The sequence below is a fragment of the Macaca fascicularis genome, chromosome 6 (assembly GCF_037993035.2).
Source record: "Macaca fascicularis isolate 582-1 chromosome 6, T2T-MFA8v1.1".
In the NCBI taxonomy this organism is placed as follows: domain Eukaryota; kingdom Metazoa; phylum Chordata; class Mammalia; order Primates; family Cercopithecidae; genus Macaca; species Macaca fascicularis.
In genome coordinates, this window is record NC_088380.1 from 100,890,536 (window position 1) to 100,907,046 (window position 16,511).

The window sequence follows — 16,511 nt, forward strand, 5'->3', positions numbered from 1 at the left end:
AGCCATTCTCCTAACCACGACACAACACTGTCTCCTTTTTTTTTCCCTTCTCCTTCCTTCCCCTCCTTCTCCTTCCCCTCCTTCTCCTTCTCCTCCTCCTTCTCCTTCCTTTTTTGAGGGTCTTGCTCTATTACTCAGACTGGAGTGCAGTGGTGTGATCATGGCTCACTGCAGCCTCAACATCCTGGGCTCAAGTGATCCTCCCACCTCAGCTTCCTGAGTACCTGGGACTACAGGCACACACCACCACGCCCAACCAATTTTTAAATTTTTTGACAGAGATGGGGTCTGCCTATGTTGCCCAGGCTGGTCTCAAACTTCTGGGCTCAAGCAATCATCCTGCCTCAGCTTCCCCAATTGCTGGGATTACAGGTATGAGCAACTGCACCCAGCATGGAGAGAGAATTTGATGCAAGAGTTGATATTTATTTTAGTTAGGTTTTCATACATTTTAAATGTAATTTAAAGACATGGGTCTTGTATAAGTTGAGTGGAATTGAAATGACAACTTCAATTTGCCTATAGAAAAAGCTATATTTGTTTCTTTTAGTCCCACACCTTAAAAAGAAACCCCCAGATTGGGCTTGGTGGCTGACGCCTGTAATCCCAGCACTTTGTGAGGCCGAGGCAGGCAGATCACCTGAGGTCAGGAATTCAAGACCAGCCTGGCCAACATGTTGAAACTCCATCTCTACTAAAATCATAAAAATAGCCAAGCATGGTGGTGGACGCCTGTAATCCCAGCTACTTGGGAGGCTGAGGCAGGAGAATCGCTTGAACCCAGGAGGCAGAGGTTGCAGCGAGCCAAGATTGTGCCATTGCACTCCAGCCTGGGCAACAGAAGCGAAACTCCGTTTCAAACAAACAAAAAAAAAGCCTAAATTGGTGCTTCAAGACTATGATGTTATTTCTCAAAGGTACAATCTAGCTGAAATTATATACAAGTAAGTAGGTATAGATTTTTACTGTTGGGCTAAAGTTTATGTTTATCTATTTTTATTCTTTAAGCTAAACAAACATTCAGAAAATATTCTATGCATTTTTTGAAGCATAGGGTGAGTAATGAGGACTTAGATTTTTTTTTTAAATTCTTTTTTTTTTTTTTTTGAGACGGAGTCTCGCTCTGTCACCCAGGCTGGAGTGCAGTGGCCGGATCTCAGCTCACTGCAAGCTCCGCCTCCCGGGTTCACGCCATTCTCCTGCCTCAGCCTCCCGAGTAGCTGGGACTACAGGCGCCTGCCACCTCGCCCGGCTAGTTTTTTGTATTTTTTTTTTTTAGTAGAGACGGGGTTTCACCGTGTTAGCCAGGATGGTCTCGATCTCCTGACCTCGCGATCCACCCGTCTCGGCCTCCCAAAGTGCTGAGATTACAGGCTTGAGCCACCGCGCCCGGCCCGGACTTAGATTTTTTTATTAACCAATTTAGTAACTATATAAAAAGAGAAGGAGTCGCTTATGAATAAATATTAAAATTAAAAGAAATAGGCAACTATAAAAGTAAGTATTTTTAATAATAGCATTGATTTTAGTAAGAAATCAATTAGGCTGGGCTGAAAAGAAAAACTGGCTTAATGTAAAGTAGTTTTAATATGTCAAATATTCTTTTTAAACTCATGGCCCTGGAATACATTTCCGCCTATTTCTGATGCTAAGGTATCAACTGTGCCAGGTATTGTGCTACTCACACAGGTGGGAAGGAGTAGTAACATTTTGTGGATTTTTTTTTTTTTTTAAATACTGCAGACTAGCTGGGCGGGGTTGGCTTAGCACTGTAATCCCAGCACTTTGGGAGGCTGAGGCGGGTGGATCACCTGAGGGCAGGAGTTCAAGACCAGCCTGGCCAACATGGTGAAACCCCGTCTCTACTAATAATTACAAATCAGCCAGGCATGGTGGCACATGGCTGTAATCCCAGCTACTCGGGAGGCTGAGGCAGGAAAATCGCTTGAACTCAGGAGGCAGAGGTTGCAGTGAGCTGAGATTATGCCGTTGCACTGCAGCCTGGGTGACAAGAGCAAAACTCTGTCTCCAAAAAAAAAAAAAAAAATACGGCAGACCACAGAATCATGGAGTATATGGTCCAGCCTTCTGTCTTCAGGCGAAATTTTTGAAAAAAATTTCCATAAGTCTATTTTAAAGCAGTAAGTAATCATGACTGAGAAGATTAAAGGGACAACAAAGGTTGGTTCTTTTTCATTTCCTTCTGGTCTCTTTTCCCTCTTTTTAGACAGGAATTTAAAAAATTTATAAGCCCAGCGAAGGTAGAGCATTATGTTAATGATTAGCTCGGAAAGATATCCTTTGTTCTGGAATCAGTTTCCACATTACATGATTGTGTTAGTCTGGGAGTTAGGTGCTCACAAGAATGGCTTATAGACCCTGTGTGTGCACATAGCCTCCCAGAAACACACGTGAGAAGCACTTTCCAACAGTGAGGTTATAATGGTTTGTTACCTCTACAGAAGATGCGCCAGCATTTTGGTACTTAGAATAATAAACATGTTGTTTATTCTTCTCATTAAAAGAAAACATAGAGAAGGCATGTAACTTTAGAATCTAAAAAGTGAAAATACTTCTTTTGCCCTATTCACAATGATTATCACTTCTCTGGTAGGATTAAGGACAAACATCAAAGAAAAACAAGACACGGCACCTGTCCTCAAAGTCTCCAATGTACTTGGAGAAACAAGTCAAACCCACACATGAAGCAATTAGAGAATGATATCATATGTAAAAAGTTTGATATTATTTGGTACTAAAATGTTAATATTGGCTAATATTTATTTCATTTATTAACCTTTTGCTACGTGGTAGACACTATTCTAAATGCATTTTAAAATATTAGCTCATTAATCCTCACAACAAATTTATGACGAAGATAGTATTATTATCCCCATTGTACAAAGGCAATAGGTCCAGAGAGGTTCGGTAATTTGTCCAAGATTACCCAGCTAGTCAGTGGCAGAGCTAAGATTTAAACGGAATGGTCCACCTATAATGACCTACTTCTGTTATGTTCTCTATTTCATATTTGTTTTAATGTTAAAAATATTAAAAACTATAAGATACACACAAACCACCATTTTTTTTATACCTCAGTGCAGGGAGACTGACCCTAGACAAAGCTCTTGACATGACTCACTACCTCCAACATGAAACAAGCAGCCCCGCACTTCTCAAAGGTCTGAGTTACTTGGAATTGTTTTACCACATGATGGACAGAAGGAATATTTCAGATATCTCTGAAAACCTCAAGGTTTGTGTTGCTTTTAGAAAATGTATTAAGTAAATACACGGTGTCTGGAGTATCAGTGAGGCTCAGTTTGTTTTGTCTGAAGTCCTTGAGGTTAAATCTGGAGCAGCTCAGGAGACTGACTGATAGCATTTAATGGTCAATGACCCTCGTTCTTTATCATTGCCAATCCTAAGAGCTAGATAACCAGGATCACGTGCAAAGCATCTCTACTAAAGGTGATTTTATTTTATATCCATTGATATTCCCCTTTCAGATAGGAAATTAAACCATGTTTTAATGCAAAAACTGTTTCCTAAGTGTGGTGGGTAGGAGCCAGAAAAAGATAAGAGAAATACAAAGATACACTGTTTGGGGAAAGATTGGGAAATATGCAGAAAGTTTAGAGTTGAGCCCTTTAGATGGGCAAGAGCTGTGTTAAGGACTAAATTTAGCCTCTCTGTTAACCATCTCATATTTTCTACAGCATTACCTTCTTCAGTATTTTAAGCCAGTGATTGACAGGCAAAGCTGGAGTGACGAGGGCTCAGTCTGGGACAGGATGCTCCGCTCGGCTCTCTTGAAGCTGGCCTGTGACCTGAACCATGCTCCTTGCATCCAGAAAGCTGCTGAACTCTTCTCTCAGTGGATGGAATCCAGTGGAAAATTAAAGTAGATATAGACTTCTGTCCTACCCTTTGTTCTTTTCTCTTTGATGTAAAAGTCTTTGATCAAGCAAGACATTCGATCTAAAACCTTTTAGTGAGGATAGAAAAAAAAAAAACATGCTGGGAATTACAAACCCTGTTTCATGCTCTCACACTGTAAGTGCTATGTATGGAGACTAGTACAATCTCTACCATGAAATGTAATGGTGTCCATTATTCCTGTGCTGGCAGGGTGCAGTGGCCCATGCCTATAATCCCAGCACTTTGAGAGGCCGAGGAGGGTGAATCACTGAGGTCAGGAGTTCAAGACCAACCTGGCCAACATAGTGAAACCCTGTCTGTACTAAAAATGCAAAAATTAGCCAAGTATGGTGGTGCATGCTTGTAATCGCAGCTACCTGGGACGCTGAGGTGGGAGAATTGCTTGAACCTGGGAAGCAGAGGTTGCTGTGAGCCGAGATCACTTCACTGCACTCCAGTCTAGGCAACACAGAAAGGCTCTGTCTCAAAAAAAAAAAAATTTCCTGTGCCAAATTGTTATAACATGCTATCATAACTTCTCTCACTATAACTAAATCTCAGTGAGCTTTTTGAAATCCTTTCTTGAATTCTTCCTTTTAAAAAAGTAATTCAAGTTTTCTTCTTTTTGGACTTTTTTACTTGTTGGGATTCAAGCCTAAAATCTGTTTTACCAAAAAAAAAAAAAAAAAAAAAAACCTTAAAAAAAACATTTTAAATCTATTATTCTCTTCTCTTTGTTTCTGTTTGAATGGGTTGTATGAGTGAAGCTAAAATGTAAACATCCTGCTGCCCTATACAAAATAGAATACTGTTATTTCATCTTTATGCTGGTTATAAGAAGGATAATCTTAACCTGCAGTAACCCACCTACAGTAGATATAAATGTTCAACATGTTGAATATACCTATGAAAATATTCTAGGTAAACTTACTTATGCTCATAAACAAAAATATGTAATTAAATATTGTTGGTTTTTTCTAAACTCCAAGATTGCTAGTATGACTTTTAATGAAGAATTTCTTTACATAGATGAATTGATTACTTCATTCATTTGTGGATTTGAAATGTAACTAGTTGCACATTTCCTTTATGCCAGCCAGGTATTGCTGTAGGAGCTAAGGATAAAGTGGTGAACAAAACAACCATGCGGCCTACCTTCAAGAAGCTTACAGTGTGTTTGTTACCAACTGTTATAAATTTGTTCAGCAAAATACACTAAAGTGAAAACAATATGTATTAAAATTTAATTATTTGATCTTCATTATATTATTCAATGTCACTTGGAGTATTTAAGTACATATAGTATAGCGGAAGTAGCACAAGTATTAGAATCATAGGTTTAAATCCCATCTGCAAAATCGCAAACTATGTCATCTTGTGCAAGTTACTTAACTTTTCTGAGATTTATTTCCACTTTAAAAAAATCAGGATAATAGCTATCTCAGAGGGTAGCTTTTGACAGTTAAATAAGATGTATGGAGGCTAGTACAATCTCTACTACATGGTCACTTCTTGACAAATGCAAGTTTCTGGCTTCACAAATCCAAGTTTCTAGCTCCCTCCTCAATGCTCTGTGTTATGTTTTTTCTGAGACATCGATAACAGTTCTTGTTGATCCATTGACATTTGGGATTAAAAAGTCATATGCCCATTTAGAATAAGACCTGGTTAATGTCCTCAAGATAATAAAAATCAAAATAGTGGTGTCTTTTGTAGAAGGACAGAAAATCATGTCACTGCATCTTATCAGTTTTAAAAAATTACAAAATAACTAGACACTAATGACTTGTACTAAATTAAGATTCTCTAGGCCTAGAGAGTCACATGACTCCTGGACAGGCCTCAGAAAATGCTCTCAACTAGGCCAAGTGCAGTGGCTCATGCCTGTAAGGCCAAGGGGTGAGAAGATCACTTGAGCCCAGGAATTCAAGACCAGACTTGTCAACACAGTGAGAGCCCGTCTCTACAAAAAAATTTAAAAATTAGCCAGGTATGGTACTATGTGCCTATAATCTCAGCTGTTCAGGAGGCTGAGGCAAGAGGATTGTGCAGGAGGCTGAGGCTACAGGGAGCCATGATCACGCCACTGCACTCCAACCTGAACAACAGAGTAAGACCCCGTTTCAAAAAAAAGAAAAAAGAAAAAGAAAAGAAAAAAATGCCCTCAACTTGGTGATGAAAAAGCATCAAGTAATCATCTTTTAAAAAAATTCTTATAGCACGAATAGTGGTTACTACATAATAGAATTTATATGAACCAGTAGTTTTGTATTTCAGAAAGCTTTTATATTTGTTGACTACATCAACTTTCTATTTTCACCACAGAGTGGTGAAAATTTTATGCTTATTTTCTTGCTAACATTTTATCATCAGTAGGAGATAAAACACAGATTTGCAGAGTAAAAGCACATAAAATATTTTTATAGAGTTTGGCAGAGAAAAAGATTGAATACATTGAGTACTGAAAACAATTCAGAGATTATTCTGTTATGGGACTTAAAATTGTCATAAGAAAAAAGTTTTTCTTTCATAAAAGTTTTTCTTCATTTTTGTGCTTGATATTACAGTATACCAACAGATGTTTTAAAGATTGTGTATTCTGTGGGTGCTCAGACGACAACAGGATGGAATTACCTTTTAGAGCTATATGAACTGTCAATGTCAAGTGCTGAAAAAAACAAAATTCTGTATGCTTTGTCAACGAGCAAGCATCAGGAAAAGTTACAGAAGTAAGTTCAATAATTTAACTAAATGGTTATAAGTAAACTGACACAAATTCAATGAAGTCACTAAAACTTCAGCCACCAGTTTTAAAGGCATAAGATAATTGAATCAGAATGTGTATGGCTTTAACTTTGCTTTCAGAAAAGAATATATTGACAAAATGCAAATAGTGAAAATAGGTATTCCCTAGTTATTAATCATATGATTGATACTAGACAAGTGGTTATATTTTATCTTCAGAACCTTGAAGGAAAGTTATTGTTGTAAAAGTACACTCTTGCATATAAGATGTATAAACGATGCTAATCAAAGTTCTTTGAAATAATAAGTAAACGTTTTTGCTAGGAACAAAATAAAAATTATTTCTAAAAAAGGTAAAAGTTTAATTGGAACATTAAAAAATTGGTAATTATACTTTTATCATCCCTCTTTCTGTTCTATTCCTTTAATATATTGGTAACTTAAGTTAATGTCCATGTACAAAATAACTACTATTTAGAAACAAATTATTTTTCTTTCTTCAGGTTACTTGAACTAGGAATGGAGGGAAAGGTTATCAAGACACAGGACTTGGCAGCTCTCCTTCATGCAATTGCCAGACGTCCAAAGGGGCAGCAACTAGCGTGGGATTTTGTAAGAGAAAATTGGACCCATCTTCTGAAAAAGTTGGTATTCGTTTATATCCAATGTGTGTTCTTCCATGCAGATGTCTCAGTTGCCTCAAGCCAAATGGAATCGAATGTTTCTCAAAGTATATAAATGATACCATTTGTATCTAAATAGTTCAGTGGAGTCAACTTTGAAACTCCCTAGCCCAAATTATCCTATCCAGGGGTAAGGGAGAGACGTGAGAATAAGGGAATGGGAAACAGCCTTCTCTCATTCAGTACAGGCAAGAAAGCACTGGGAGCAAGTCTGAGTTAAATTAAATGCAGTCATCAGCCCCCTCCCACCATTCCTTCTTGGCTGTCTCCTCAGCCCAGAAGAATCCCAAGATGCCTTGTATAGTGCATCACACATATGTGGCCTCGTTTGTTAATACAGTTTTGTACTGGGGGAAAACCTCAGGAATTTTGGTAAGAACTACTCCTCACCCCGAGAGCCCCTGTGGAGGTGGCACAGTGGAGACCTTGGTTCAGGTGAAAGAAACCCAGTCAGGAGTGTTTGGGGAGCCCTCCCTCCAAATTGTTTTGGTTCTGAGTCTTTTCTGTGGTTTCAACTTTGGGGAGAACTGGAGCTCATTTCAATATGTTCCTGGGTCTAAAATATCCCTCAGAAATAACCAATAACAATTAGATTTTGTTGGAATGGAATGTATAAGACAGCATTGCTTTCTCTCTCTCTCTCTCTCTCTCTCTCACACACACACACACACACACACACACACACACACACACACACACATCACAAAACCCTGTAAGGCATTCAGCCATCCTCCATCCAAATTTAAAATGTCATTTATGACTTATATGGAAATATGTTGAATCAGAGAGATATGATTTGCTTCGTTTATGTCGGGGTGAGTTAGCATCCCTGATGCCATTAATTCCTAGTTCCTTCTCTTTCATGTCATAGCCATGGAAGGTTTAGAGTCCTCAGACAGCTTTGCATAAGCAAAAAGCACATTTCCACTTCTCTCCCAAATGCTCAAGGAGTTGACAGCCACATGAGACCAAATAGAAATTGTTTTAATATGTATGTGTGTGTATGTTTCCTTTAAAACTCTACTTGAGCCATTGATTTGTCTGTTTGCATGATTGTCATTTTCCTCCTGAAATGATCAGACTTTTTCTACAATGCTGTGGATTTCATTTTAAATAGGAAATGATGTCCCTGCCCAACCATGTGCAGAGCCCAGACTTGGAACCATATTTTTTCTGAGCTGTAACTGTGCTCTGCTTTATCAGCATGAATCACTTTGACCCGTAGTACAAGTTTTCCATATATAAAACATCAGGTTGAAGGATGCATTCTGTGGCCATTAATGAGAGTTCAACCAAGTAACATTGCCCCACTAAACACAATGTTTAAACACAGTGGTATCCAAAATGGGATGAGAAAGTGTGCAAGAAGTTCAATACATTAGAGTGTCTATTATTTCTTACCTAATTTTAAATTGTATAGTGTTATAAATTTATAAACATAAATGATATATAGTGTAAAAAGTTTAATAAATATATTATTTACATTATTTATCTCATGCTTTTAATTTTATCATTCCTTAACGTATGCATATAATTTTTTAAATTAATTAATTATTTTTGAGATGAAGTTTCACTCTTGTTGCCCAGGCTGGAGTGCAATGGCACGATCTTGGCTCACTGCAACCTCTGCCTCCTGGGTTCAAGCGATTCTCCTGCCTCAGCCTCCCAAGTAGCTGGGATTACAGGCATGTGCCACCACGCCCAGCTAATTTTTTTGTATTTTAGTAGAGATGGGGTTTCTCCATGTTGGTCAAGCAGGTCTCGAACTCCTGACATCAGGTGATCCACCCGCCTCAGCCTCCCAAATGCTGGGATTACAGGTGTGAGCCACCACACCCAGCCCATATAATTTATAAATAAAAATATGTATATTGAGAAGTTCTTGCTCAAAAAATCTTTACTGACAGGAGTATGCAGTGAAAAAAAAAAAAAAGTAGGGAACACTGCTTTAAACAGAAACATAAAATTAAACATAAACATTGCTGAATAACCATATTACCCAAAGAAGCAGTATCTACCTTTCATTTTAGAGTAAAATTTGATAAGTTTCACAGCTTTAGAATTGTACTGGATGAATGTTATTATGGTAATTAACAGTATCTATTGTAATACACAAGCTTATCGCATAGTTATTAATATACATTAAAAATATAATACAGGATATAATAAACATAAGGTCAGTATTTCTATGACTTTCTAAGGTGTTTCTTTTTATTTTCAGATTTGACTTGGGCTCATTTGCCATAAGAATCATCATCTCTGGCACAACATCTCACTTTTCTTCCAAGGATAAGTTGCAAGAGGTTTGTGACTTTCTATTGTTAACAATTTCAAAAAACATGTTCAAACTGTAGAACTGAAAGTAAACTTAGATATAATCTGATTTGAAGTTCTCATTTTATTTTTTTAAAAAGTTGTTTGTCCAATGCCATATAGCAAGTAAATGGAAGGGACAGGATTAAAACCTGACACTTGGCCGGGCTCACACCTGTAATCCCAGCACTTTGGGAGGCCAAGGCAGGCAGACCATGAGGTCAGGAGTTCGAGACCAGCCTGACCAATATGGTGAAACCCTGTCTCTACTAAAAATACAAAAATTAGCCAAATGTGGTGGTGCGCACCTGTAGTCCCAGCTACTTGGGAGGCTGAGACAGAAGAATCACTTGGACCCAGGAGGTAGAGGTTCCAGTGAGCTGAGATCACATCACTGCACTCCAGCCTGGGTGACAGAGCCAGGCTGCATCTCAACAAAACAACAAAACAACAACAAAACAACAACAACAACAAAACCCTGACTCTTAAAATACTTAAAATGCATATATTCGTAGCATTCAAAATGAAAATAGACTTGAGAGGTGAACCCTTTTGTATTATTTCTTTCATATTGTATTATGATGCAAGAGTGATTATATTAAAGTTTGGAAGCCTACTTAATGATCTTATTAACAAAACTATTGTTGGTAATTCCAGTTGTCCTTTTTTTTTTTTTTTTTTTCTTGACAGTGTCTCGCTCTGTCGCCCAGGCTGGACTGCAGTGGCATGATCTCGGCTCACTGCAAGCTCTGCCTCCCAGGTTGACGCCATTCTCCTCCTTCAGCCTCCTGAGTAGCTGGGACTACAGGCGCCCGCCACCATGGCCGGCTAATTTTTTTTTTGTATTTTCTTTTAATAGGGACGGGGTTTCACTGTGTTAGCCACGATGGTCTCCATCTCCTGACCTCGTAATCCATCCACCTCGGCCTCCCAAAGTGCTGGGATTACAGGCCTGAGCCACCGCGCCCAGTCTTTTTTTTTTTTTTTTAAAGCATTATAGTCTGCATCTTTTTTTCACAATAAATCTTGAATTTATTTACCCTTTAGGCAAATTCAGAATTCCAGAACTTAAATCCCAGCTCACCATTTACTCTATGACTTGGGTAAATCATTTAACTTCTTTAGTCACATCGTGGTCACTTGTAAGATGAGGATTTATAATTTTTGTCTTACTTTACCTATTGTTTGAAAATAAAGTGAATAATTATGCAGAAAAGTAGAAAATAATCTTTTAGAGGTTGACAGAGAAATGCCTATACCTGTGTGTATATAATTTGCAAGCTCTTTTGAAAATTGTTGGAAGACAAAGTGGTTTTATTGTTTCTTTGTTTTTGAAACTGCCTCACTCTGTCAGCCAGGCTGGAGTGCAATGGCATGCCATCTTGGCTCACAGTAACCTCCACCTGCTGGGTTCAAGCAATCCTCCTGCCTCAGCCTCCCAAGTAGCTGGGACATCATGTCCAGCTAATTTTGTTGTCGTTGTTGTTGTTGTTGTTGTTATTTTTTGTAGAGTCAGAGGTTTTGGCATGTTGCCTAGGCTGGTACTGAACTCCTGAGCTCAATTGATCTGCCTGCCTTGGCCTCCTAAAGTGCTGGGATTACAGGTGTGAACCACCACACACGGCCCAGACAAAGTGTTTTATGAACTGGCAGTAATTTTGTTTCTTCAATATTTTACAGGTGAAACTATTTTTTGAATCTCTTGAGGCTCAAGGATCACATCTGGATATTTTTCAAATTGTTCTGGAAACGATAACCAAAAATATAAAATGGCTGGAGAAGAATCTTCCCACTCTGAGGATGTGGCTACTGGTTAATACTTAAATGGTCAATAGAAAACTAGGCCGGGCGCGGTGGCTCACGCCTGTAATCCCAGCACTTTGGGAGACCCAGGCGGGCGGATCACGCCGTCAGGAGATCGAGACCATCCTGGCTAATATGGTGAAACCCCATCTCTACTAAAAATACAAAAAATTAGCCGGGCGTGGTGGCGGGCGCCTGTAGTCCCAGCTACTTGGGAGGCTGAGGCAGAAGAATGGCGTGAACCCAGGAGGCGGAACTTGCAGTGAGTCGAGATTGCGCCACTGCACTCCAGCCTGGGCGACTGAGCCAGACTCTGTCTCAACAAAAAAAAAAAGAAAAAGAAAAGAAAAGAAAAAGTACATCAGACATGACTACCTGCATGAAGTTACACAGGGTAACACCAGCAAAGCTCAAGTCGAGAGCTCTGGATATTTTGTCTAACCAACAAGAAGTTTCAAGAAATCAGACAGTACAGTTGCCTGCTTTCAGCTATCATATCCAGCCAAAAGATGCATGATGATGGAGTGGTGGTGGAAGGCCCGTTCAGTATCCTATTTAAAAGTAAACTTCCCGAATAATGGATATATGTGGAGATACAGACGTAGATATATAGATATAGCTGTAATTATTTAGCCTCAAGCGACTTTCTTCATTGCTTCACGCTATGCCACTATTTAGCTTCTTCAATTTTTTTTAACCTTGCTTTTTTAACCTGGTATTCTATAGTTTGCCCAACCAGTTTTACGTCCAAGAAAAATTAGCCAATGCATAAAAGATACAAACTATGAAAGGCAAGGATCAGGAAACCAGAGACTTTGTCACCACATCTCCGATTATCAGAAACTAGATGTCAGGGTTTATCAAGAAGGCTAGGAAGGCCTTTTGGGTTAAGTCTTACATTCATGAAGAATCTCAAGGGTAGATTTTTGAGACCATTCCAAATAAATGGTCTCTGGTCAAATGAATGAATCTGCCTTACAGAGATACAAGCGGGAAAGGAATATAATTCATACCATTTGGTTTAAGTCTTACATTCATGAAGAACCTCAAGGGTAGATTTTTGAGACCATTCTAAATGAATGGTCTCTGGTCAAATGAATGAACGGTCAAATGAATGAATCTGCCCTCACAGAGATACAAGAGGAAAAGGAATATAATTCACACCATTTGGTTTAAGCCTTACATTCATGAAGAATCTCAAGGGTAGATTTTTGAGATCATTCCAAATGAAGTTGAATCTGCCCTCACAGAGGTACAAGAGAGAAAGGAATATAATTCATACACCATTGCATTTTTAATAAATCTTTTGAAATTTGCAGAATTTGATTGCATTGTATATTTTGGGTTAAATCATAATTGAATGTAAATATTTAAATGCATCACCATATTTTATAACTCAGCTTAGCATTTCTTCATATTTTAAGGAAACTCCCCACCTCCTTCTTTTAAGGGCACCTCTTGCTCTCTGAAATGCCCTGCTAAATGCTTCCCTTAATTATTTGAATAAGGTAGTTTGGAATAAAGAAAGAAAAGATCACTCTACATACAGATAGTAAACTTAATTTGTGATCCTATATATGAGACAGTATGAAAATACAGATAAGTTTTAGAAAGACTCAAAACAATACGTAAATGACTGATGTTTGCATGATTAAGGAAAACTGGGGATGTTGGGTCAAGAGGGGAAAGTGTTATTCAATCCACTTTGGAGCAATATCATGAAGGTCAATTATAATTCCATATACCTTTCTTTGATGCCACAGTCAGACATAGCATACAGTTTGGGTGGCCATGGACGTGCCCCAATACATTACACATTTTTTTGTTAAATTTGTTTTCAGATCATTTCATGGAAACTGTGACGTATCTTTGACTCTAACTTTGACTTGGTGGTGGACTTACCTTGGTTTTTATAACACCTAAGTGATATCCTTTAGAATTACATGTATTTTAGCTTAAGGAAATTGAAAAAGTAAAACATACTGGTTTTTTCAACAAGACCATATGTAAATTAAATAGTAAAATGTGTATGAGTTTCAGTAGAACTGCACCATCAACAATGTTTCCATAAATATGCAGAGTTCTTTCTTTTGTTTTGTTATTTACAATATTGTTATATTGAATGCATTTGCAATTTCTAGGATTCTAAAGAATTGAGTACTGAAAGTAGCAATTTTATTATTTGATGATAATATGAGAATTACTGTGCCAATACTGTTTTGATGAATAAATAGACTTTTAAAAATAAATGTACTGTACTTATTAGTGTAGTATTTCAAAAACCTTATGGTAGATGCCAGGCCACTGACACCAACTTCAGACTTGGTTAAGTTACTTTTATTTTCTTTCTTTTTTTTTTTTTTTTTTTTTTGAGACGGAGTCTGGCTGTGTGGCCCAGGCTGGAGTGCAGTGGCCGGATCTCGGCTCACTGCAAGCTCCGCCTCCCGGGTTCCCACCATTCTCCTGCCTCAGCCTCCCGAGTAGCTGGGACTACAGGCGCCCGCCACCTCGCCCGGCTAGTTTTTTGTATTTTTTAGTAGAGACGGGGTTTCACCGCGTTAGCCAAGATGGTCTCGATCTCCTGACCTCGTGATCCGCCTGTCTCGGCCTCCCAAAGTGCTGGGATTACAGGCATGAGCCACCGCGCCCGGCCTGATTCTCTGAATGAATCAGATGTGAAAAAGTTATATATAAGATCATGAATATATGATGGGGTGAGCAGATACAATTTCTCTGGGCCTCCCCCATTCTTCACAAGGCCCAGTGAGAATTATGTGGTTCCAGCAACCCACTCATAATGAGAAATCTTTCAGATTACGAAAGCCCAGAACCACTGGCTTTGTGTGGGGGAGAGTGGACACTTTGACGCTCAAGAGTCTAACTAGCCAAGCACAGTGGCTCATGCAGGCACTCCCAACACTTTGGGAAGCCGAGAAGGGTGGATTACTCGAACCCAGGAGTTCAAGACCAGCCTGGGCAACATGGCGAAGTCCTGTTTCCACAAAAAATACAAAAATCAGCCTAGCATTGTGGCACACACCTGTAGTCCAAGGTACAGGGGAGGCTGAGGTGAGAGGATCACTTGATCCTGGGAGGCGAAGGTTGCAGTGAGCCAAGATCATGCCACTGCACTCCAGCCTAGGTGACAGAGCTAGACCCTGTCATAAGAAAAAAAAAAAGAGTCTAACTGCCATGGTAAGGATTTTCTTGTCCTGTATCAGTACATGCTTCTGCACTTCATTCCTTGCTATGACATTGAGCCCATTTGAGGTTCTATTTGTAAATTTTTTTGTTTTGTGTTTTATTCCACCCCCAGCCATAAGGCAAGCCTCCAAATAGTCATGGGAACTAGTTTTCCACCTGAACACTAATGTCTACCAAACATAAGCCTGCTCAAAATGGCCACATTTTTACTCTGCTACTTTTCCTTCACTTATATTCTTTATTGACCTTCTCTCATCCATGTAACCATGTATCACTATTTTTAAAATTTCAACCTATAGTGGTTTACAACTTTTACATTTACAAACTTTAAACCAATCACGCATTTGCTTGTCTGCTTCCTGGTATCTTAATCTCATCAAAGCCAAGTCTCCAAATCATAAGGAAGAAAGTCTAAAAAGGGTCATGAAAGAAGTGGCTTTACTAGGTCAAAGCATATGTGTATTTCATATAATCCTCTATTTTAATAGTCTGTGCTGGGTAGTTTCCTTAAAAGGATGTTAATTCACTTTCTTCTTATTCATACATTCTGTAGTTGTCAGTACCAGATGTTAATCTCTGATCTCTAGTAATATTTTAGGTACCACTTCCCCTGATATCTTTCTGTATCCTTTAGTTTTAGATGAGTCTTTTGCAAGGAGACTGTACCTGAATTTTGTTTTTTATTATGCTCCCCAACTTGGGCAGGCCCTGGGCTTTGTTATCTGTCCCCAGCACTCTCAAAGGCATAAAAATGGAAGCTTCAGATGCTCTCAAGGTGAAAGTTGGCCTCAGCCTTCAGCTTACCCCTTGGGATTCCTGCCTTCACTTAGTTTCTGATCCAAGAGTATTCCTTACTAACTTTCCAGGTCATCAATGCATTAAAATAATTTTATTCTACATTTTTAGTTATTTTTAGCAGGAAGGTCAGTTAAGGTACCTATTCTAGCATATTCCCAAAAACCACAATAATTTATTTTCTAATGTACAAATACCTAAGTCTGCATCAAACTTAGAAAGCTGGCAGTGTAAACAGATCATTTGTTCAGGATTTAAATCAGGAAAATGTTTAGTATTCATAGTGAGAAATCTTTAGAAAGTCTGAGAAATGCACACTTAACTAACAAACAAGGTAGAAAAAACATTTTATTTCATACTTGTTTCTATAATCTTTCCTTCCCAACCATAAATTCAAGATCTTTTACAAATGTACTCTTCCTTCTTCCAGATGTCCTAATCCTCTACTATGCGGACAGAGAAGGTCAGGAAACTGGTTTTCTATTCTCAGTACATGACTCAGTAATTCTTATCTTTAGTTATTTACACACATGATTTCCCACACTTCAAAATTCATGCCTTCTTCTGTTGAATTATGTCATATTTCTTTCTTTCAATACTATATTTCAGGTTCATTCCTCCATAAGGAATTCCCATAGTAATACCACCTGGTATGTCCGTCTAGTCATCCAAAGAATACCACAGTTAAAATTACAAACCTCATTTTAAGTTAGCCAGAATAAATTGTCTATGAAAAGACTGAAAAGATACAAAGGACATTTTTTCTGAGTTTAAAAACTGTATTCTGCTTTAAAAACTGTTTTCTAGTAAATTGAATTTGGAAATTCTAACTCGTCTCTAATATTTTGAGTTGGAGTTGGGAAAAGGATAGAGAGTTTTTTGAGTTTTAAAACTTAGAAATGGAAAAAGGCCAGGATGGGCCTTGGGGCACTTTTTGTAAAAGGGAAACAGTTGTCTCTGTGGCATAAGACTGCTGGCATATAATTTTATTTTCTTTCTATTCATATCTTCAGATGTAGAGCCAAAGACTAAAAGCAGGAGTCTTAG

General features: G+C 38.4%; 1 protein-coding gene and 1 long non-coding RNA gene across 4 annotated transcripts in view; one reads left to right on the forward strand and one right to left on the reverse strand.

Annotated features, from left to right (window-relative positions):
* The window catches only part of LOC135971331 (uncharacterized), a 65,999-nt gene that overhangs the window by 36,173 nt on the left and 13,315 nt on the right, over positions 1–16,511 (reverse strand). The window lies entirely within an intron of this gene.
* Positions 1–16,511, forward strand: part of ERAP2 (endoplasmic reticulum aminopeptidase 2) — a 60,272-nt gene that overhangs the window by 33,559 nt on the left and 10,202 nt on the right. The window contains exons 14-19 of one of the 2 annotated variants that reach the window (XM_005557429.5): positions 3,100–3,256; positions 3,720–3,904; positions 6,489–6,650; positions 7,170–7,310; positions 9,571–9,652; positions 11,343–13,714. In XM_005557429.5, the coding sequence (XP_005557486.3) occupies positions 3,100–3,256; positions 3,720–3,904; positions 6,489–6,650; positions 7,170–7,310; positions 9,571–9,652; positions 11,343–11,486 (871 nt within the window). In that variant the 3' untranslated portion in view covers positions 11,487–13,714. Of the gene's footprint in view, positions 1–3,099; positions 3,257–3,719; positions 3,905–6,488; positions 6,651–7,169; positions 7,311–9,570; positions 9,653–11,342; positions 13,715–16,511 lie in introns of those variants that run through there. The other variant, XM_045394860.3, reaches the window with a different exon arrangement.